Genomic DNA, 23,409 nt, shown 5'->3' with positions numbered 1-23,409 from the left:
ATGCTTGGCTGTAGCTGGTTCTGCGTTTTTAGTCCAATTAGGGAAGGATTTTTGGTCCCTGGGTTTTTTGTGGTTGCTTCTCTCAGGCTGGAAGAATGGGTTAGGAAAAGACCAAAAAAAAAAAAAAAGGAAAAGAAAAACTGCGGAGCAGTTCTCCCTCTGGCTCAGGAAATTCCAATGTTAATGAAGCCGCCTGGGAAGGGGAGGGGAGGGTTCAGAAAAACAGGAGAGAGTAGCACCCCGGAATATAGACAAAGTTACTTATCTTGCTTAGGATGACTATTTTATCTGAGATTCCCGAGGGGCGCATCGCCTACGTGTGCTGGCTGGGTAGAGATTGCCCCGGAGGGTCAGGCCGGCAGAAGCCGCGGTCAGTTCCTCCGCTCCGAGTCCAAAGCCCCAAGGTTCCCTGGCTGGGACGCTGCTCCCAGCTCCAAAAACAGTCGCTGCCTCCCGGTGACTTCTCCTCCCGCCAGCCTTGTCGCTGCGCCACCTGCACGGACCGGCTGGGCCCCCTCCCAGGGTCGGTTCAGGGGTGTAGGGCTGTGCCCCGTCATTTTAACTATTTTTAAGTGTATAATTCAGAGACATGAACTGCATTCACCATGTTATACAACCAGCACCATGGTTTTCACCACTTTTTCATCCTCCGAACAGAAATTCCGTGTCCATTAAGCAGTAAGTCCTCATCCCCCCTCCACCCAACCATGGTGATAGCTAATCCACTTCTTGTCTCTATGTATTTGCCTGTTCTAGGTATTTCATAGAAGTGGGTGTCTTAGTTACCTACTGCTGCTATCACAGAAATACTACAAGTGGATTCCTTTAACAAACAGAAGTTTATTCTCTCACAGTTTAGGAGGCTAGAAGTCCGAATTCAGGATGCCAACTCTAGGGGAAGGCTTTTTCTCTCTGTTGGTTCTGGGGAAGGTCCTTGTCATCAATCTTCCATTGGTCTAGGAGTATCTCAGAGCAGGGACCCCGATCCAAAGGGCACACTCTACTCCCAATGCTTCTTTCTTGGTGGCATGAGGTCACTCTCCTCTCCTTCCTTCTCTCTTTTATATCTCAGAAGAGATTGGCTCAAAATACAACCTAATCCTGTAGATTGAGTCCTGTCTCATTAACATAACTGCCTCTAATCCTGCCTCATTAACATCATAGAGGCTTAGGACTTATAACACACAGGGTAATCACATCAGATCACATAGTGGTAGACAAACACACAATTCTGGGAGTCATGGCCTAGTTGAGTTGACACACATTTTGGGGGGAAACAATTCAATCCATAACAGTGGGATCATACACTATGTGGACTTCTGGGTCTGGCTTCTTTCACTCAGGATAATGTTTTTGAGGTTCATAAATGTCATAGCATGTCTCAGAACTGTATTCGTTTTTATGGCTGAATGATATTCCATTGCATGGAGAGACCACATGTTGTGTATCCATTCCTCTGTTGATGGACACTTGGGTTGTTTGCACCTTTTGGTTACTGTGAATAGTGTTCCAGTGAACACTGGTGTACAGGTCTCTGTTTGAGTTCATCTTTTCAATTCTTTTGGGTCTATACTTAGGAGTGGAATTGCTGGGTCCTACTGTAATTCTGTTTAACTTTTGGAGGAACTGTTATGGCTCCAGTTTTAATGACCAGGGACCAGTGCTGTAAAGTTTTCCACCAGCGTGGTGACATTTCTTAGGTTCTGACTGGCCAGTGCTGTCTTTCAGGATGTGCAGTACTCTGACATAGACTACATGGATGGATACAAGGATTTCACTTATGATAACAGGACTTTCTATGGTCTCCCAGATTTCACCAAGGAGTTACACAGCAATGGACAGAAATATGTCATTGTTATGGTATGTTCAAACACTTATCTTTTTGCTTTGGTTTTCCCTACAGAGTGCCAAAGAACTTTACACAAGTAATATTTATATCACATTTATTTATTAGAATCCCGGCATCTCCAACAGCTCTGGCTATAAGCCCTACGAGGATGGAAAAACAAAGAGGATATGGGTCTACGAGAATGATGTATTTGCTTTTGGGAAGGTAATTTCTCAAGAAAATCAGAGCAAATTACAGTCATTTTGGGAGGTTTGAACTTCTGGTATGAAGACGAGTAGAGGCAGGTTACACATTACCGTTTTCATGGCTTTGACATTTTCTTTTATTATTATTTTGAAACCAGTAGATGTAATAATTTTAAAACCAAACCCATCATCATTCAGCCGATTCCAACTCGTAGCAACCCTGTAAAACAGAGTAGAACTGCCCCCATAGGGTTTCCTAGGCTGTCATCTTTACTGAAGCAGACTGCCTCATGTTTTGCCCTCAGAGCGACTGGTAGGTTTCAACCACCAACCTTTTGGTTAGCAGCTGAGTGCTTAACCACTGTGCCACCAAGGCTCCTGAGTTGTAAAAATAGAAAGATTAAAATTCCGAAGGATTTAAGAAGCTAGCCTCTGACCGTCTACAGATGCTAGAGAAGCAGTATATTGTTAGAAGAAAATTCAGCGATACATAGAAGCCCTCCCGTCTCCCCATTTCTCTCTCTCCCTCAAGGCAATAAATTCCACTGCAATCGATGTAGCAAGAGGCTCGGAGGCCAATGTGAAACCTATCTCAGCTAATGTATTTTTAATTTACTTGTGATGTATCTCTGATATTTTAGAACCCAGCCTCGATTCTAATGCTGGCAGTTTCAGGCATTGCACTAGGTTGACTATGAGTTTATTTTTAAGACAGCTCTGTTCTGAAAGCACTTTGACTCGAATCACGTAAGCAGCCTTCCATTCCACGTATGTGTAGGCTCTGCCTTAGATAATTGGATGACCTGAGATTTACTAGAACGGGTACTTAATCTAGAAAGTTCATGCGTAACCATAATTCTTATCGTTTCTGAGTAGTTTACTTTGCAAACTATCTTTTCAGGTTTATTGATGGGCCCTTATCTAACTCTGTTCACTCAAGTCATTTCATTGGCTTTACAATACTCAACTCTATTTACATTCTTTTTCATTGATTCCAGCTTTTTCTGAAACAGCTGAGAAGTTTCCTTCCTCCTCCAAACCAAGAGTTTGTGTTGACTGTTTTGCTTGAAGCGAATTTCTAAAGTATCAGATAGATGCGCAGTCACATGTCTGTGCAAAATCAGAGACCACAGTCACATAAGATTTATTTTGGTTATCTAACAAATCAGGTTATCCACGCATGTGAGTCATTTTAGTTTACTTAGATTTGGGTGGTTTATAACTAAGGGTCTGCATATTATGGCAAGAATTGAATTAGATGGTTACCTCCATTGAGTGATAAGTAATATGGTCTTTTGATCTAAGATATTGGCAGAAGTAGTGGTGGTGGGGGGTGGTCACTATAGTGCATTTGGTGGGAGTGAAGTTTGCCGCCTGTGATTGTTGCCAAACCAATTGCCACATCTTCCTCCTTGTTCTCTAGGGCTATCCTGGGTGGACAATCTTTCCTGATTTCAGTAATCCAGCGAGCTTTACCTGGTGGGAAGAACAGTTCAATAAATTCCATGAAACTCTGGAGTTTGATGGAGTGTGGATTGTAAGTTGTCCCTCCAGGACCAAAGTTCCCTTGGGAATGGATATGCCAAATTTTCAGATGAATTTTGACCCTGATCTACAGTAAAATAATTTGCTGGACATGGTGATATTAAAAGTTATTTTACTTAATTCTGAGCCCCAGTGCAGTGAATTAGGCCCCTTAAAACTCCGGGTTCCAATTCTGGAGCTGCCATCAACTGGCGATTAATTGATCGATTGATTTAAAGTCATTTGCTTTCTCCTAACCTCAGCCTTTTCCTCCACAACCTGTCTTTCAGCTTAAGGTTACTGGTTCATTAAATGCTGTAATTGTGATTATCTGTAATGAGTAATACTGGCAGGGAAGCCTTAGAGGATAATTCAGTGAGGCTCTGGCAGCTTTTAGGGGACAGCGGATAGGGAGATTTCTGTGAAATTTGAAAGATTATTATTGTCTGTTAGTAGGACTAGGCATTACTTATTTTTTTCACCCATTTAAAAAAAATTGATCTCAATTACATTCTCTTCTTGCTCCTCACCAAGTGAAATAAAAGAGAGAGAAAATTATGAAAAGGAAATATCACCCTATCCTAGGTTCTTTTAAACAATACTGAAACGATAACAGAAACAAGAAAGTCTTCACATTTTATAAGACAAGAATCTGCCATTGGAATGGCATATTTTAATTAACTGATTGAAATCAATTTATAAAATATGCCCAATACTATTTAGAGCTGGAAGATACCTTACATACAATCTCATCCAGCGATTACCCATTAAAAAAACCACTGCCGTCGAGTCGATTCCGACTCATAGTGACCCTATAGGACAGAGTGGAACTGCCCAATGGAGTTTCCAAGGAGTGCCCAGCGGATTCGAACTGCCGACCCCTTGGTTAGCAGCTGTAGCACTTAACCACTACGCCACCAGGGTTAGATTCTGTAAAAGTTGAAAGGGAGGTTAAAAAAAGTGAGGGAAATTACTCAATGTCCCAATTCCAGTTCATGGGAGACTCCAGGTATCCTGGCTTCTATTTCGGCAAAATATTTCTTGACAGCTGTCTATCAATAACATTTTGTATATTTTGTGTCTTTGAAGGAAATGGATGAAGTTTCTAATCTTCTTAATGGCTCTGATGTTGGGTGTGAATTAAACAGCTTGAACTATCCTCCTTTCACGCCTAGTAAGTTTTTGCCCCTTTGCTAATGGCGTGAGCATGCAATGTGTTTGAAACGACCTCAGTAAGACTCAGTGTGGTCAACAGCGATTTCATCTCCAGTCCAAGAGACCCCCAACCACCCTGTCCATGCCTCTACTTGAGTCTCTGTTGCATGTTTGGTCTCTGGTCCCCTTCGTGCTGCCATAACCCAAGGGCAATCAAGTGGCAAAGGTTACTTGTCTGAGCCTGGCTGCCTCTCTTGGCTGTGCTTCCCGTCTCTAGAGTTCCACATTCTTCCATCCTGTTCACTTCCTCCAAACCCCATACAGCTGGTTCTGTTTTAAACTTATAACACTACCAGAGCACTCTGTGGTGGAAACCACCTTCTCTTTAAGTAGAGGTGGAATTTTATTAACTTTTTTTTTTCATTAGCAAAGAATTTAAAGCCTCAGATTCCTTTTAGGTCCTTCCTATTTCATAGTTTCTATATTTCCAGTCAACACCAACTTCCCAGGCCCTGATTTTGAAAGAATGGGGGGTAAGGAGTATAGAATAGGCTAGGCTGTGGAAACAAATAAACATCATCTCAGTGGATTAACACAATGAAAGCTTATCTTTTGCTCACATCCTGCTCTAGTGAGAGATAGGTGGCTCTCATCCATATGGTGACTCAGGGATCTAGTGACTTCCATTGTTTCATCCTCCTATCTCAGAGCCTTTTGTTTGCAGCTTCATGAGCAAAGGGGAGAGGGTAGAGAGAATTTTATGGACAGCCTCTGGAAGTGGGGTGCATCTAATTTGCCCACATTTCTTTGGGTAGAACCCAGTCACTTGGCTTCAGCTTAATTTCAAGGAAAGACAGGAAATATAACCTTTTTATATTCCAGCCTAACCAGTCTCTGCCAGTTTCTTCTGGTTTGTCCACTTCACTTGAAAACCCTTGGACCAAGCTTTAACTGTTTTTTAGTCTCTTTTGTCACTGAAAGAGTAAAGAACTTTTTTTTAAGGGGAGTTGTTGACCTCAAACCATTTAACTTCTTACAAAATCTCCTGTTTGCTTCCCCAACTTATTTTCTGTCCTTCTCTGCTCACTCTGTGTTTCCCCAACTTTTTAAACTCTGGATCAGTTTATCACGGTTTTCCTTAATCTTTTAATCTTCTTCTTGGCCAAAGATTTTTTTTTTTTCCAGATAACTGTAATACCATACCTGTACTTTGTATACTCAGACCCTCTTGATTATATGTATAGATAAACATCACATGCCTTGTTTATACTTAATCTCAGCTCAGCTTCCCACTGCTCTGAGCATGTTTCTCCGTTGCCCCCACTCACCATCATTCTTTGTGAGTAGAAGGAATGCAAGTTAATTTTAATGATCCCTTTCTAGTGTACACCCCAGGTAGGAAGTGGGATTTATGAAAAGGATTTTGCCAGGTAGAAATTCGTGCAGAAGGTACAGTAACCAGGAAGTCAGTGATTCAGTGACTGTTTTATTGAAGTGGATTGATGTGATCACTGCCTCACTGATGAGTTTTCCCCACAGGAGTTCTGGACCGGGTGCTTTTCGAGAGAACCCTTTGCATGGACACAGAGTTTTACAGTGGCCTTCACTATGACCTCCACAGCTTGTATGGCTACTCCATGGCACAAGCCACAGACTCGTAAGGACTTGGTTGTCTAATTCCAGATTTGGGGAGGTGGGAGCTGGAGGGCTTCTCTTCTTTTCCATAACTATATTTTTCAAATATTTTTGGAGGTTATAGGGATATAGAAATGTTGGTCTCACAGGGCCCTTAAGGGGTCCTCTCATCCAATCCTGTGGCTTCTGAGGAGAATTCTTTTTGATGAGCATATGCTCAGGGACTCCATTATTTCAAGGATTAAAAAAAAAAAAAAATGCCGTCAAGTGGATCTGACTCATAGCAACCCTAAGGGACAAGGTAAGACTGCTCCAAAGGGTTTCCAGGGCTGTAAATCTTCATGGAAGACTGCCAGGACTTTCTCCCATGGAGCAGTTGGTGGGTTCAAGCTACCAGACTAACCCAAAGCCAAACCGTGCTTTTGAGTTGCTTCTGACTCATGGTGAGCTCATGTGTGTCAGAGTAGAACGGTGCTCCCCAGAATTTTCAATGGCTGATTTTTCAGAAGTAGATTGCCAGGCCTTTCTTCTGAGGTCCTTCTGGGTGGATTTGACCCCCGCAATCTTTCGGTTGGCAGCAGAGAGTGTTAGTAATTCATACTACCCAGGAACTCCTCAAGGATACTAGTGGGAGATAATGTGCAAGCCATTTAGAACCCTGACTGGCAGTCAGCCCTTGCTTGGTTCCCATTACTGAATGTGATGTGCTGTCCACACTTGGATTGCCAGACTTAGCAAATAAAAATATAGGGCACCCAGTTAAATTTGCACGAGACATACTCACACTGAAATTCATCGTTTATCTGAAATTCAAATTGAACTGACCGTTCTGTGTTTATCTGGCAATACTACACCACAGCCTCTTATCTTCCCTCCCTACTGGCCTCTTCAGTCTCTCTCTCAATACTTGCTTCTCCCCCACCTCACACACCACGCACACACACACACACACACTACACTCACACCACACACTGAAACACACTACACACACACCATACACAGCACACACACCACAAACACCACACATATGCTACATACTCACACTCTGCACACTCTCACACACCACACCGCACCATACACTCACTCCACACACTCACACACACCATATACAACACATGCGTACCACACACTCACACACACCACTGATACCACACATATGCTGCACACTCACACTCCACATACACACACCACACCACACAATACACTCACACCACACAACACACACACACCACACTGCACCACACACACAACACACATCACATATACACAGCACACTCACACATACACATATCACACACCCACAGTACATTATACCACACTAACACACCACGGTCTCACACATAGCACACACACCACACATACCACACCATACACTCACACACCACACGTGCCACACACACCACACCACACAATCACACCACACACACCATACACTCACAGTCACATGCACTGCAACACCACACAGTCTCACATATACCGTCATAGGCACTCACATACACACACACACACACACACACGCATTGTCTCACACACATACCATGCAAACACACATATACTCACACACACACTCACACCCATTCTCTCACACACACCACACAAACACACATATACACGCTCTCACACATGCCACAAATACACAGCACCCACTCGTACATACACTTAGACAATGCATTCTCTAACAAATGTCCACACAAACACACACATATACTCACACACTCACAGTCTCACACACACACATACTTACACATTCTCTCACACACATCTCATGCAAACACACACATACATACACACTCTCACTCTCACACACACACTCACCTATACCACACACACTCTCACATGTACTCATACACACACACTATCACACACACATTCTACCCGTTTTGAACATTTAACAAGGAGACAGATGCCTTCAGCAAAGAATTCTGTCCTTCCCACAGCTTGTCACATGGATTTTTGCTCATGACTTGTAAAGTGAAGATCAGCTCCCCCAACCCAGGTCCTTCTGGGAGGAAGGTGGTAAAATACAACCGATTATACCCAAGAAAGCAAGGAATTCTGGGCTAAGCTTAAAGATTTCAGTTTTAGGTTTGCAACACAGATGAGGAAACTGAAGCATCTGAAGACCTTCCTGGGGCTTAGGAAAGGATGTGACAGCCATTCCCTGCTTGCTTCCTTCTGGGTTGGTGGTTCCAGAGCTCCACTGTGGGGAGTAGGAGCAGGAGGGCTTGGGTGTGCTGTGGGAGAATCCTCAGTCCTTGTCCAGCTTGACTTCCCAGTTTCATTGGACACCTTGGACACTCCTTCAGTTTTGGGAGTACCACACTACCCTGGAGCTCCTCCCCTCTTTCCATCCATGCTTTCTTAACCTCTGCATTGGAATTGTTTTCATCTACTCTCTCACTGCTGATAGATCTTACGAGTCAAACCTTGGGCTCCCTTTTTCATTCTATGCTATAGACTCTAATTTGAACTCCCTGGGTGGTGCAGTTTGTGCATGACTACTAATCTAAACATTGGCGGTTCGAGCCCACATAGTATCACCGTGGATGCAATCTAACTCAAAGATTACAGGTTTGTTTTTGGTTTGGGCACTGCAAATAGTTAACATGCTCACCTACCAACCAAAAGGCTGGAGGTTTGAGTCTACCCAGAGATGCCTCATAAGAAAGCCTGGCAATCTACTTCTGAAAAATCGGCCACTGAAAACCCCACGGAGCACAGTTCTACCCTGATATACTTGAGGTCATCATGAGCCGGAGTCAACCTGACAGTAGCCTTTTGGTTATTATAATTTATTCTGATGATTTTAAGTTCTGTAATTCCAGTTTAGGTCTCTCTCTGCCTTTCAGACCCAAATATCCAAAACTACCTGCTGATCTTCTCCACTTGGATGTCTCATAGTGCCTCAAACACCACTCACCTGGCTCCACTACCTGTTTGCACCTGGCCTCCCCATACTGGCTAACCGCTTTTGAAACTTCTGCATTCCCTCCTTTGGTTGGTAGCAACGCCGTCCTTATCTTCCATACTTCCCAGTGAGAGGCTTGCCATCATCTTGAGTGCTCTCCTTCTTTCATGCACTTTTCATTCTACCTCTGAGACATTTCTAGAACCTTCTCCTTTTTTTGTCCACCGACACTTCCAAATGGAGGTCATGTTCATCTTTCATATAAAGCATTACTCTGGTCCCTTGGCTCGTTCCCCTGGTGTTAGCCTTTTTCCCATGAATCTGTCCTCTACGCTTGCTACCCAAGTGTGGTCCAAGGACCTGGAGCACCAGCAGCACCTGGGAATCTATCAGAAATACAGTCTCCCGGCTCTCCCTCAGACCTGGGAATCAGCGTCTACATTTTAACAAGATCCCCAGGGACTCAAATACACATTAAATCCCAAAAAGCATTACTGTGCACTGGTCTCAAGGGAATGGTGGTTCATGGGTGGAATTCTCACCTTCCACGAGGAACACCTAGGTTTGATTCTCACCAACGCACCTCGTCATGCACAGCCGCCACCCGTCTGTCGGTGGAAGCTTGTGTGTTGCTGTGATGCTGAACAAGTTTCGGCAGACCTTCCAGATAAAGATAGACTAGGAAGAAAGGCCTGGAGATCTACTTCTGGAAATCAGCTAATCAAAATCCTATGGAGCACAATGGTCTGATTCACAACCCGTCATGACGATTAAGAAGGACTGGGCAGCATTTCTTTCGGTTGTGCATGGGGTTACCGTGAGTCAGGGGCAGCTACCAGTAACAACAACACACTGCTGTCAATGAGATCTTTCTGAATCATCAGCCTGCTCGTTTCTCTTCCCTGTGTAAAATTCTCTGTGGCTTGATATTATCTGTACAGTAAAATCCAGTCACCTTAGCACAATGGATAAGGTGCTTTATAACCCAACCCTGTCTTACTGTTTTTCCTCTCATCTTTGCCACTCCACCCTCCCCATTACACAGCTTGCTCCCAAAGTCAAAATATTATTTCCTTCCTCCATGTCTTTGCACATACTGGCCACCCTGCATGGGGGCCTTCACTGCCCTGTCCACTTCCTTCCTCTGTGTCTTTGCACACGCTGACCACGCTGCATGGGGGCATTCACTGCCCTGTCCACTTCCCTCCTCTGTGTCTTTGCACACGCTGACCACGCTGCATGGGGGCCTTTGCTGTCCTATCACTTTGCAAACAGCCACTTGTCTTAGAAACCTCAGCCCAGGTGTCAGCTCTGGGAGCCTTCCTGACACCTCAAGGAAACACTGATTTCTCCTTCCCTTCTGCCACCTTCGTTCATATCTCAACACACTGAACATGCAGTCATCTTGTCTTGTAATTTCAAGTGTTCTTCCCCCTCTCCCCCCTTTGCTGGACTATAAATTCCTGGAGGGCAGCCAAAAAAGTCCCCATACCCAGTGCTTTTGAGTTGACTATGACTCATGGTGACCCCAAGTGACAGAGTGGAACTTCCCCATAGGATTTTCTTGGGTGTAATATTTACAGAAGCAGGTTACCTGGCCTTTCTTCCACAGCACTGCCAGGAGGGCTTGAACCTCCCACCTTTGGTTAGTAGTCAAGTGCTTAACCATTTGTACCACGTAGGGACATCTTGAGGGCAAAGTCACCTCGTCATCCTTAGCCTTACGAATGATGTGTGTACTGCATGCATGTTTGTTGAACGAATGTCTGGTCTGAGAAGGAGAAGAGGGGCAGGGTGGGCACCCAGGGGACTGGTGAATTAGAAGCAGAGCCCACACCTATTTTGTTTTCCAACACCATTTTGCCCTTATGACTTTGCATGATGCCGTGTGTCCAGGTGACACAGAGAGAGAGTCCTTGTCCAGTAGGTGCAAAGGTTTTTGTTTCAGTGAAGGAACAGCTTCAGTAAGAAGGACTGATGTCTCTGATTTGGCTGCCTTCGCTTTTCTGACTTCCTTTCCTATTACTCTGGAGCCCTGGTGGTGCAGTGATTAAGAGCTTGGCTACTAACCGAAGGTTGGCAGTTCCAATCTGTTCCTTAGAAACCCTATGGGGCAGTTCTGCTCTGTCCTATAGGGTTGCTATGAATTGGACTGGATTCAGTGGCAACGGGTTTGGTTCTGTTACTGTAGCTTTCTGGGAAACGAAGCTAGATGATAATTTAGTTTCCTCATCTGTGACATGAGAGACTTGGATCTGCATTCCCCATGGTCCCTTCCTGTTCTGATATATTTTCATTCTGAGATGTATCCATCTAAGCATGGAAGGTGGGAGGGAGAGTGAAGGAATGGAGAGGGTAAGAAAGAAAGGCAAGAGAGGGCAGGAGGAGGGGAGAGAGTGACACATTGGTTTGTTGCTCATGTCCCCATGTGATAAGCATGTTCTGAAATCACAGTGTATGGTTAATATATTCTAATGGTCATAGTTAAAGTGTACCATGACTGAGAGCCCTGGGCTCAGGGGTTAAGTGCTTGGCTGCCAACCAAAAGGTTGGTAGTTTGAACCGACCAGCTGCACGGTGAGAGAAAGATGTGGCAGTCTGCTTCCATAAAGATTACAACCCTGGAAACCCCATGGGGCAGTTCTAGGTGCTTTTCTAACTTCTCTGGGTCGAACAGAGTGGTCAAGAGTCCAGAGCACAGTGGAGACACTTTGGATTTGGCCTTGGGCACGGAGCAGAGGTGAATTAGAGAAACGGATGAGGTGTTCATTTGGTGGGCTCAGTCAGGAGAACTAACTCAAGGACTGCTGGATCTTTGGCCCAACCTGAACTGGAAGTCCAACTTGGGGACAATGCAGAGATCCTACTGGGCCAACCAGGGCATGAAACTCACTTCCCTCTAGGCTTAAAAGCAGGAGACTGAGTCCTCTTGGGAACCATGACCTGGCCATAAACAGACCAGGGGAGGAAAAAAGAGAAACTCCAGACTTAAGGGTCTCCATCCTAGAATGAGACTCTTCCTCAAAGCTGGAGCACACCTGCCTGTTCTCTACCTGTGTTGCCATGGCACAGGCCAGCCTCCTAATAAACCATAGTCTCAGATGACCTCACTGCTGCTTTGGTTTCAGTCTGCACATCCTGAGGGTATTTTTATCAGGACTGCTGGTGGCATAGTTGTTAAGTGCTACAGCTGCTAACCAAGAGGTTGGCGGTTTGAATCTGCCAGGCACTCCTTGGAAACTCTACCGGGCAGTTCTACTCTGTCCCATAGGGTCACTATGAGTCAAAATCGACTCGACGGCAATGGGTTTTGGCTGACTGCAGAGGGCAATAAACCCTTCAGCCAGTGGTCATAAAGGCAAAATACCTGCTAGTCCAGACCAGAGAAAAAATGGGGGCAGGGCTGGGGAGTAAATCCTTTCCTCCTCCCGTTTTTGTCCAACGTTGTCAGAATGGAGTGTGTCACTTTCTTAAACCAGCTTTCTGTTTCAGCGAGTTCTATCCCTTTGACACCGTAGGGTCGTTCTGCCTTCCTAGATTGTCCACAGCGTCCTTGGGAGTTGGAGGTGGGGGTGTTAGTGGCTGTGGTGGAGTGTTGGTGAGGAATTGCCTGGTGCCTGGGGATAAAGGTTTGTAGAGAGAGATTTTAGGGAGTGATACTCTTACAAGGGAAGACAGAAGAGCTTGCCTGAGGAAGAGCCGGCAGCAGTTGTAGCTCAGGTATCACCACCCCATAGCAGTGTTGTGCTTCAGTTTTGGAACTCTAAAGGAGGGTGGAGGCAGTTTGGATTAGAGGAGAAAGAGCAGGAACAATGTTCAAGAAAGTGCTTGTGCCCAAGAGTGTTCAGAATGAAAACTGGGACAAAGCCTTCATCCTACCATTTGTCATCCCACCCCATCCACCCCTGCCCCTGAGGTATTTAGCATTGTGGAGTCCGTATTTCTAATTCCTCTGGTTTCCTTTCTATACAGTTTTACTAGATATGTAATATATTATGTGCAATACAATACAAATATTGTACAAATATGTGTAATACAATACAAAGCATATCATACATCATCCTTTGAGAATGAGTATTTGCAATCAATATAATTTTGCTTAGACTACGCTTTGCTAACATTGGGAGCTGCCCCGAGCAGGTTCTGAGCTTCAGAGGAACCCAGGTGCCTGGGGCCCTGCTGGCGTACAGACTCCCCTCCTCTGCCGGCAGGGCCCCAGCGTTCCAACCTTAGCTGGCCTTGTGATAAACTACGGGCAGCAAGGTGTGGGACAAAGGGACATTGGAAACACTGTCTGGAGGAGACAGGGCCAAGGACCAAAGACATGGTTCCAATGTGGTGCCAACCGAAGGGCCAGACCACAGCCAGATCCAAGAAGACGGGGAAAACATGATAAGGAAGCCAGGAGCCTAGAGAAATTTCTGTGAGGGGCTGGAATGTAAAGGCTTGCACTGTTTTATAGGAGTTCTGCAACCTTGTCCAAAGGGGGAAGTCGAAGCTTAGAAGTGCTAAGCCAGTGGGCACACCTGGGAAGTGTTCAGGACACTGTGATGTTTTTTCTCAGTTTGGTTGGGAAGTCCACTGTTGGCCTGCATGTAAGGTGAAGCCTAGACACTCATAGCTCACCTCTCACTCAACCAGTTGCATTTCTTTTCAGGGCCATGCGGGCTGTCTTCCCCCAAAAACGGAGCCTCATCTTATCCCGCTCTACTTTTGCTGGGTCTGGCAAGTTTGCTGCTCACTGGTTGGGGGAAAACACAGCCTCATGGAATGATCTCCGGTGGTCCATTCCCAGTATCCTTGAGTTCAACCTATTTGGCATCCCCATGGTGAGCCTCTCTTTCAACCAAGTAACTTTATCATTGTCCTTTGACGTTGTTCCCACCATCAGTCTTCAAGGGTGTCTTGTAGCTAAGGAGCATATGTTCCACTGTGATTTGTGATGGAAAAACCAATTCATATAGGTGGTCTGAGCTGCCTTCTGAAATTAGGATGGTAAAATTTACCTCTGGGTTGGTATCCATGGACTCTCTGGGATTAGGAAGGAGATGCCAGGAGTAAAATGTATTAGTATCACCGAACAATCCCACCAGGAGAGCATCAGTGGGTGGGAAAGTGTGAAACCAGGAACTGAATCTGAGGAAAAGCCCACGATACAAGGACCAATGTCGCTACTGTCATTCAGTCCCCCTCTCAATCTGTCCTCTGCTGCTCACTTGCTTGTTTCCCTCATTTTGACTGGAGTTTCTTTAAGCATGGGAGAATGGGGACAAGAGATTCTCTTTTCCCTGTTCACGTAGGTATCTGGCTAATACCTTTGCCTCTCTTACTGACCGCTGTGCTTGTGTGTGTGCTAATGCTGCAGGTAGGTGCCAATATCTGTGGTTATAAAGAAGATACCACAGAGAGCCTCTGCAGAAGATGGATGCAGCTTGGAGCATTTTATCCACTATCCAGGAATCACAATGGGCCTGGCTTCATGGTAAGCTCCCCCCAAAAAGTGATGGGAACTTCCTGAATTTTCTAATCTGCTTGTTCTTAAAGAAATGTTGAGGAAAATCCTACAGGTTGTTCCTAAATGCAGATAGGCCTAAAAAGCAGGATATGGGAGTGGCAGTGGGGGAATGGGTGTGTGTGTGCTGAATGGTTTTATTGTTGGGAACTCCCTTCTTCTTCCCTTTCTTTTTCTTCTTCCTTTTTCCTTCTCCTCCTCCCCCTCTTCCTGCTTTTCCTCCTCCTCCTGGTCCTTCTCATTGTTACCAAGGGACATGTATATATATTTATTGTACTTTAGATAAAGGTTTACTGAGGAAATTAGTTTCTCGTTAAACAGTACACATTGTTTTACGACATTAGTTAACAACCCCAGGACATGTTAACACTCTCCCTTCTCTACCTTGGGTTCCCTATTATCAGCTTTCTTGTCCCCTCCTGCCTTCTAGTTTTGCCCCAGGGCTGGTGTGCCCCTTTAGTCTTGTTTTGTTCCATGTGTCTGTCTAATTTGGGCTGAAGGGTGAACCATAGGAGTGGCTTCATTACTGAGCTAAAAGGGTATCTAGGGCCATACTCTCAGGGTTCAAAGGACATATTTTTGAGAAATCTCCATATATAAAATAAATTGGAGGAACTCTGGAGGGAACAGGGGTCAAGGTTGGAGTCTGACCCACCATGGCCCCTTCATCTCCATGGAAACCCCTGTGGGGCTTCTTTCCCACCCTGGGGCTCTCATAGGTTGGCCTCAGAAGACTCATGTCAAATGTAGACTCTCCCACTTGCTTACACTTCTCATGGGAAAGTTACTTAGTCTTTGATATTGTTTCCTCATCTGTAAAATGAAGGGATAGAACTAAGAGCCTTTTGTTTCTGGAAGTATCTTGACATTTTCTACGTTGGAGAACAGGGCTACTTTCACTTCAGAAAGCTTATCAGAAGAGAACTTTTAAACGATGATGGGAACACCCAGCGAGTGCCCATATTTCCTCCTAGGACCAGGACCCTGCCTCCTTTGGAGCCGACTCCCTGCTGCTCAACTCTTCCAGGCACTACCTGAACATCAGATACACCTTGCTGCCCTACCTGTACACCCTCTTCTACTGCGCGCACACCCGTGGGGACACAGTGGCCCGGCCCCTGCTGCATGAGTGAGTCACCTGACCCCTGGTGACTTCATTCTGGATCTTAATTTCACCTGCCACCTTGCCGCTGCACCCTGAGCTGGTGTCCTATACTGGTGGTATCACCAGCCTCCCTGGGCTATCTTCTCATTTTTCAGGTTCTACCAGGATTCAGCCACTTGGGATGTGCACGAGCAGTTCCTATGGGGGCCTGCACTCCTGATCACACCTGTTTTACACTCAGTACGTCTATAATCTAAGCCAAGGGGTGGGTGTCACGCATGCCTCTGGCCTGTGTAGCTAAGTTAGGTGCTAAGTAACTTTGACCACATTTAAATATAAATGGGAGAGACTGAGCAGAAAAGTTCAGAAATTAAAAAATATCCCCTCTTGGTCCCACTGGGCCACCAAGTGAATGATTTCCTTTTTGAAAAATCACCTTAAAACCCACATCCATGTGGCTGTGGCTTTTGTCTGAGTGGTGGCAGAGGGAGGTGGGGAAGTCTGGGGGAGGAATCAGGATTATGCTTATCAGCCAAGAGACATGATGGAGTGCTCCTGTAATCATGCCCAAGCCCTGGGAGCTGATGTTTCCACTGGACCATCTGATGGCAGGTCCTGCTAGCCAGCAAGGGATCTGCTGGGGTGCTCACCATCCCCTCCCACCTGTCAGATTACATGAGTGACTCATGAATGGATATTCTCTGCTTCTCTTATAAAGCATGGGGGTGTGGAAGCAAAAGAGACTTGATTTCTAGTTAGAGCTCTGCTATCTCCTGGCTTTGGATGAACTGCTCAACCTTTCTGAGTTTGTGTTTCCATGTGTAGGCTGGGATGATCCCATCCATCTCTAGGATTGTCCAGATGAGCAAAGGCTACAACAGGGAGGTGTTTTGTAAACTGTGAAGGGCCATATTCACATTACTCATTCTTATTGCTTCCCTAGGATGTAGACCAAGTGAATGCCTACATCCCAGATGCTATCTGGTATGACTATGACACAGTAAGTGAGGCAGCCCCTGTGGGCACAAGAGCTACCCATGGCAGAGGGCAGTTTTGACAGAGCAGTCTTGGGAGCTTGGGATGGGAGCACAATACAGGGTTTACATTTTTTTTTTTTTTTGACTTGGGCAACTTTTCTGCAAGAGAGCCTTTCTGAATGTGTCATGACATGTTTTGAATAACTGGAATAGATATACAGAAATATTTACTATCTCAACCTGACCACCATGCAGCTGTTGGGACTAGCCCTGGCCTGTGGCTGAGACCACCTGGAGAAATGAAGCCCAGTTATAAGCCACAGCATGGTGTAATGTAAGGAAATGGGGTGGGTTGGAGTCTCAGCTCTGCTCTTGACTTCCTGTATGCCTTGAGAAGTCACTTTTTGCTTTGGGGGCACTCATTTTCTCTTCTTTAAAATGAGGTCACTGAACTTGATGATCTCCAAAGCCCCTCCAACCTCAAAGAGCCTATCACCTGATCTGTTTTCTTTTTGTTGATTAGGGAATGGCCATCCAATGGAGGAAACAATGGGTGCAGATGCAATTCCCCAAAGATAAAATAGGACTTCACCTTCGAGGGGGCTACATATTCCCTACCCAGAAGCCAAACACAACCACAGAGGCCAGGTACACTCCTCCCTGTTGTAAGGAGGGAGTGCTCTTGAAGTTCCAGTGGGCGGGCTCCATGAGAAGGCAAACAGGGCCTGGGAGTGGGTTACCAACGGGAAAATGTCTCAGCAATCACCCTCCCCTCTGTCAAGGTTGGTCCAGCATGGGCATCTCAGTCTGCAGTTAGCAGGGGAAAAGCTAGCCTTCGCTCCATTGTACTTCCGTAGTCTTGATTTTTGATTGGAATGAGTTTATAGGAATAGTCAAAATAATCAGTCATGAGGACTTCCCTAGGGCCGGAGATTGTTGTCATGTAGATTCTGAAGGCATAAGGGAATGCAAGTTAAAATAGAGATTGTTGTTGTCTTGTGCTGTTGAGTTGACTCCAACTCATAGTGACCCTATGTGACAGAGTAGAACTGCCCAAAAGAGTCTCCAAGGCTAGAATCTTTAGGGTAGCAGATCTCCAGGTCTTTTCTCCCACAGAGCCACTGGTGAATTTGAACCGCCAACCTTTCTATTAGCAGCCAGGCACTTAACCAGTGCACCACCAAGGCTCCTTAAAATATGAGATAAGGCTCTTCATACAAGCCTCAACACAGCTTGCAGGGCAAGAACTCAGATTTGAAGAGGACAGTTTGGGTTTCAGCTCCAGCTCTGCCCGTTGGTACTAGTAGTGTTACCTTGGGGAACTTGTGCTTCTGTTTCTCCTTGGTAAAATGGGGATGATGATGGTTCTACTTTTTAGGGTTAAGATGAGGGTTAAGTGAGTCAAGATGCATAGGAAGCTTGGAAGAGAACCTGGCACATTATAAGCAAGAATGCATGTTGTTAGTATCGTCACAAAGCCTGTTTTCGGCAGGAACTGTCCTCTTCCACCATTCTTCTCATGCTCACGTGCTACAAACCTCCGCTGCCTACTCATGCCCAATTTCCATCTTCCCACAAAACGTCATTATCTACTCTGTTTCTGGGATAGACCCAGGGGCTACCTGTCCATGGGGTGTGGAGGGAGTGGTTGAGCATAGTGCCATCTCTTCTTCATCCTCTGAAATGGAGACTTGCTGTTTTACAGCCGGAAGAATTCCCTGGGACTTATCATTGCCCTGGATCACAAGAGGGAAGCTAATGGGGAGCTGTACTGGGATGATGGCGTGTCCACAGGTAGACCTCCCCGTGGCCCCTCACTGTGCTTCTCAGTGAGACCTGGCCTTACGGGCTGCCCAACATGGCACTACACTGCCATCCTTGTTGTTTATTTCTGCAGCTTAGACTCATTGGGTTGAAGAGCATTCTGAGAGTTTGGGTTATGTCAGCCAAGCACTATGCATTAAAATAGACTTCAAATGTGTACTATAGACAGAATGCATGTTACTGACTCTACCAAGCCCATAGACATAACTGGGTTTAGTTTATTTATTCTCTTTGCTGGATATCATTATTAATACCAAATAATACATTTTTTTTTGTTGTTGTTAATGGCTTTGTAAAAACACCACTTTGGTTACTGTTAAGGGAGAAGTATCTCATCTGTATTGCATGTTTCCCCACTGTAAGAATTCCATGTAAATACCTCACATAAACTTATGGTCTGTGCTTATGGAAAAATCCTACCCTGCAGAGAATTAGCATTTATTGATATCTCTTGGTTATTAGGAGTCCCTGGGTGGTACAAATGATGAAAGCATTCAACTGCTAACCTAGAGTTTGGGGAGGTTTGAGCCTACTCAGAGGTAGGTCAGAAGAAAGCCCCGGTCATCTACTTCATAAAGATCAGCCACTGAAACACCAGGGAGCAGAGTTCTGCCGTGACACACACGGGGTCACCGTGAGTCAGAGTTGATGCGACGGCAGCCAGTCTGGTTCATTTTCTGGCTTATTGGCTATTTACTGTTGCATTATATGCTGGGGCTATAAAGACGAATAACACGTAAACACTTTCTTTGAGGTCCAACAGGAGAGCAAGGATGTGCAGGTAGATAACTATAATACAAGCCAGAATGTGTTAAATGCCCGAAAAAATGGTACCACAAAGTGCCTTGAGAGTTTAGAGGAGGGATCCGTTAGCTATGGATGGAAGTGTTTCAGGAATCCTCCGGTGGGCAGATGGCACTGGCGAACAATGGGTGGAATGTGGATGAGCAGAACTAGATACAAAGGTTTTCCAGGTGAAGAGAAAAGCGTGACCCAGCGCCTCGAGTCCCCTGGTAATGGCGCTCCTCTGTCTTTCTCTTTAGACGCTGTGACCAAAGAGAACTATCTCCTGTATGACTTCTCTGTGGCCTCTGTAAGTACAGTTTTTTAGGGACACATGGTGTGTGTTCCTTTCTGTGGTTGCTTGTGGGGGTTTGGACTCATAGATGCTTGGTCATGTGGACTAGGAAGAGTGAGTGCTGGGCTGTGATGGTCTGGGAAGGAGCCAAGTTAAAGTGGATTTAATCCGTCTTGGGTAAATAAACCAGCTGCGGTGGAGTTGGCTCCAACTCACGGCAATAAGCCTATTAAGAAAACAAAAAACAAAAAAAATGTGAGTTCTGTGAAGAACTTGTTTTCTCTGGGGAAAAAAAGCGTCACCTTTTGAGTTTTAGGAGACATGTCCTGTCTTCCAAGATAAGTGACCCTGCTTGAAGGGGGCAAGTGTGAGTGGGGTGCAGGCAGGGTGATGAGTGTGAAGTGTCTTTCTGAGATACTTCCACCATGGCTTTCCTTTCCAGCCCCATAAGCCTGACCTTGGGCACAGGCATCAGTGATGGCTTTGAGAGTCGGAAGATGCAGAACCTTGCAGGCCTTGTCTATTTCCCCAGGGGACTGGGAGGAGGAACGGGGCAGGGCAGGCAGGTGGGGGGATTCTAATTTGGTTTTCTTAGAAGTCTGATCATGCGTGGACAGAGAATTTTTTTATGTGTGGAATGTCTCTCCCTAACTTCTTTCATTCTTTTTTTTTTTCAACTCCTAGTATTTTTAATTAAACTTTTTATTTTGAGATAATTGCAGATTCACTTGCAGTTTTAAGAAATAGTACAGAGAGATACCTTGTCCCCTTTCCCGCAATGGTACAACCTGTAAAAGTGTAGCACAGTATCACAACCAGGATAGTTATACTGATGCAGCCAAGGTACAGAACATTCCTGCCACCACTGGAGCCCCTTTACAGCCATGTCCACTTTCCCCTGTCCCCACCTCCTCCTTAAACTCTGGCAGTCACTGCTGTTCTCCGTTTCTATACTTTTGTCGTTTCTGCGTAGAGTGGAGTCACGCAGTATGAAACCATTCATGACCGGCTTCTTTCATTAAGCATAATTCCCTCCAGATTCATTCAAGTCGTTGTGTGTATCACTAGTTCTTTCCTTTTTCCTGATGAGGACTAGTCTATGGTCTGAATGGCCTATCTTTTGTTGAAAGTTCACCCACTAAGGGACACGTGGACTGTTTCCAAGTTGGGGTGTTACAAATAAAGCTTCCCTGAATATTCACGTGTAGGTTTTTACGTGAACGTAGGTTTTCATTTCTCTGAGATAAATGCCCAGAAGTGCAATTGCTGGGTCACAGGGCAGTTGCATGTTTAATTTTACAAGAAACTACCAAACTAATTTTCCAGAATGGATGTACCATTTTACATTTGCTCCTGCAGTGTATCCACTTTCTCCGCACCCCCATCAGTATTTGATGTTGTCACTATTTTCCGTTTTAGCCAGTCTGGCAGGTTTTCAGTGATGCGGCATTGTGACTTTAATTTGCATTTCCCTGATGGCTAATGATGTCGGACAGCTTCTCCTGGGCTTATTTGCCATCTATATATCCTCTTGGGGAAATGTTTGTTCACACCTTTTGCCAATTTTCTAATTGGATTTTGTTATTTTTTAATTGTTGAGTTTTGAGTGTTTATTGTATATCTTAGGTATTAGTCCTTTGTCAGATATGTGTTTGCAAATATTTTCTCACCATCTGTAGCTTCTCTTTTCATCCTCTGAACAGGGTCTTTCACAGAGCAAAATTTGAAAAATTTGATGGATTCACCTTACCCATTTTTCGCTCTACAGATCATGCTTTTGGTGTCAAGTTTGCGAACCCTTCGCTTAGCTCTAGATCCCAAAGGTTTTCTCCAATTTTTTTCCAAAAGTTTTATAGTTTTGCCTTTTATATTTAAGTCCATGATCCATCTTGAGTTAATTTTTGTGTAAGATGTCAGTTTTAGGTCAAGGCTAACTTTTTTTACCAATGTATGTCCAATTGTTCTAGCACCATTTTTTTTGAAAAGGCTGTCCTGTCTCCACTGTATTGTTTTTGCACCGTTGTCAAAAATCAGTTGGGACACCTAATCTTTTTAATCATTAAACTGCCTTTTTTCCTCTAGTCTTCAGTTGCACCTTCTTCCCTGTCAGATTGTCTTTGTCACTTTATGAACTGTGGGACCCTTAATACATTTTTTTTGGGGGGGGGGAGTTTTTTGATTACCTTTTCAATCTCTTTTTTTTTTTGTTATGGGTCTATTTAGTTGTTCTACTTCTGATTGTGTTAGTTTAGGTAGGTAGTGTTTTTCTAGGAATTCTTCCATTTCTTCTAGATTTGTAAATTTGTTAGGGTACAATTTTTTGTAATAATCTGATATGATTCTTTTAATTTCAGTTGGGTCTGTTGTGATATGGCCCATCTCATTTCTTATTTGGGTTATTTGTTTCCTTTCCTGTTATTTCTTTAGTCAGTCTGGCCAAAGGTTTATCAATTTTTGTTTCAAAGAACCAGCTTTTGGCTTTGTTAATTCCTTCAATTGTTTTTCTGTTCTCTCAGCTCTAATTTTTATTATTTGTTTTCTTCTGCTGCTTGATGGATTCTTTTGTTGCTCACTTTCTATTTGTTCAAGTTGTAGGGACAGCTCTCTGATTTTGGCTCTTTCTTCTTTATGTGTGCATTTATTGATATAAATTGACCTCTGAGCACTGCTTTTGCTGTGTCCCAGAGGTTTTGATAGGAAGTGTTTTCATTCTCGTTGCATTTATGAATTTCTTTATTTCCTCCTTAATGTCTTCTGTAACCCAGGCTTTTTTGAGCAGGGTATTGTTCAGTTTCCAGGTATTAGATTTCTTTTCCCTGATTTTCCTGTTATTGGTTTCTACTTTTATGGCCTTGTGGTCTGAGAAGATGCTTTGTAATATTTCGATGTTTTGGATTCTGCAAAGGTTTGTTTTATGACCTAATATGTGATCTATTCTAGAGAATGTTCTATGTGCACTAGAAAAAAAAAGTGTACTTTGCAGCTGTTGGGTGGAGTGTTCTGTATAAGTCTATGAGGTCAAGTTGGTTGATTGTAGCAATTAGATCTTCCGTGTCTCTATTGAGCTTCTTACTGGAAGTCCTATCCTTCTCCGAAAGTGGTGTGTTGAAGTCTCCTACTATAATTGTGGAGGTGTCTATCTCACTTTTCAATTCTGCTAAAGTTTGTTTTATGTATCTTGCAGCCCTGTCATTGGGTGCATAAATATTTAATGTGGTTATATCTTCCTGGTCAATTGTCCCTTTAATCATTATGTAGTGTCCTTCCTTATCTTTTGTGGTGGATTTAACTTTAAAGTCTATTTTCTCAGAAATTAATATTGCCAGTCCTGCTCTTTTTTGAGTGTTGTTTGATATATTTTTTTTCCATCCTTTGAGTTTTAGTTTGTTTGTGTCTCTAAGTCTAAGGTGTGTCTCTTGTAGGCAGCTTATAGACGAATCATGTTTCTTTATCCAGTCTGAGACTCTCTGTCTCTTTATTGGTGCATTTAGTCCATTTACATTCAGCCTAGTTATAGATAAGTATGTGTTTAGTGCTGTCATTTTGATGCCTTTTTGTGTGTGTTGTTGACAATTTCATTTTTCCACTTACTTTTTTGTGCTGAGAAGTTTTTCTTTGTAAATTGTGTGTTCCTCATTTTCATAGTAGTTGAATTTA

The 23,409-nt window shown here is 44.3% G+C and overlaps 1 protein-coding gene across 1 annotated transcript in view; it reads left to right on the top strand.

Moving 5' to 3' along the window:
- The window catches only part of MGAM2 (maltase-glucoamylase 2 (putative)), a 105,436-nt gene that overhangs the window by 38,018 nt on the left and 44,009 nt on the right, over positions 1 to 23,409 (top strand). Inside the window, exons 11-23 of the mRNA XM_049894599.1 lie at positions 1,729 to 1,860; positions 1,955 to 2,053; positions 3,458 to 3,571; positions 4,648 to 4,732; positions 6,253 to 6,370; positions 13,914 to 14,085; positions 14,622 to 14,738; positions 15,743 to 15,897; positions 16,029 to 16,113; positions 16,817 to 16,873; positions 17,374 to 17,498; positions 18,556 to 18,644; positions 19,718 to 19,767. Coding sequence (XP_049750556.1) covers positions 1,729 to 1,860; positions 1,955 to 2,053; positions 3,458 to 3,571; positions 4,648 to 4,732; positions 6,253 to 6,370; positions 13,914 to 14,085; positions 14,622 to 14,738; positions 15,743 to 15,897; positions 16,029 to 16,113; positions 16,817 to 16,873; positions 17,374 to 17,498; positions 18,556 to 18,644; positions 19,718 to 19,767 — 1,398 coding nt within the window. The remainder of the gene's footprint in view (positions 1 to 1,728; positions 1,861 to 1,954; positions 2,054 to 3,457; positions 3,572 to 4,647; positions 4,733 to 6,252; positions 6,371 to 13,913; positions 14,086 to 14,621; positions 14,739 to 15,742; positions 15,898 to 16,028; positions 16,114 to 16,816; positions 16,874 to 17,373; positions 17,499 to 18,555; positions 18,645 to 19,717; positions 19,768 to 23,409) is intronic.

Source organism: Elephas maximus, chromosome 8, assembly GCF_024166365.1.
Source record: "Elephas maximus indicus isolate mEleMax1 chromosome 8, mEleMax1 primary haplotype, whole genome shotgun sequence".
Taxonomy (NCBI): domain Eukaryota; kingdom Metazoa; phylum Chordata; class Mammalia; order Proboscidea; family Elephantidae; genus Elephas; species Elephas maximus.
The sequence above is the reverse complement of the archived record's forward strand: the minus strand, read 5'-3'. Positions and strand labels throughout refer to the sequence as shown.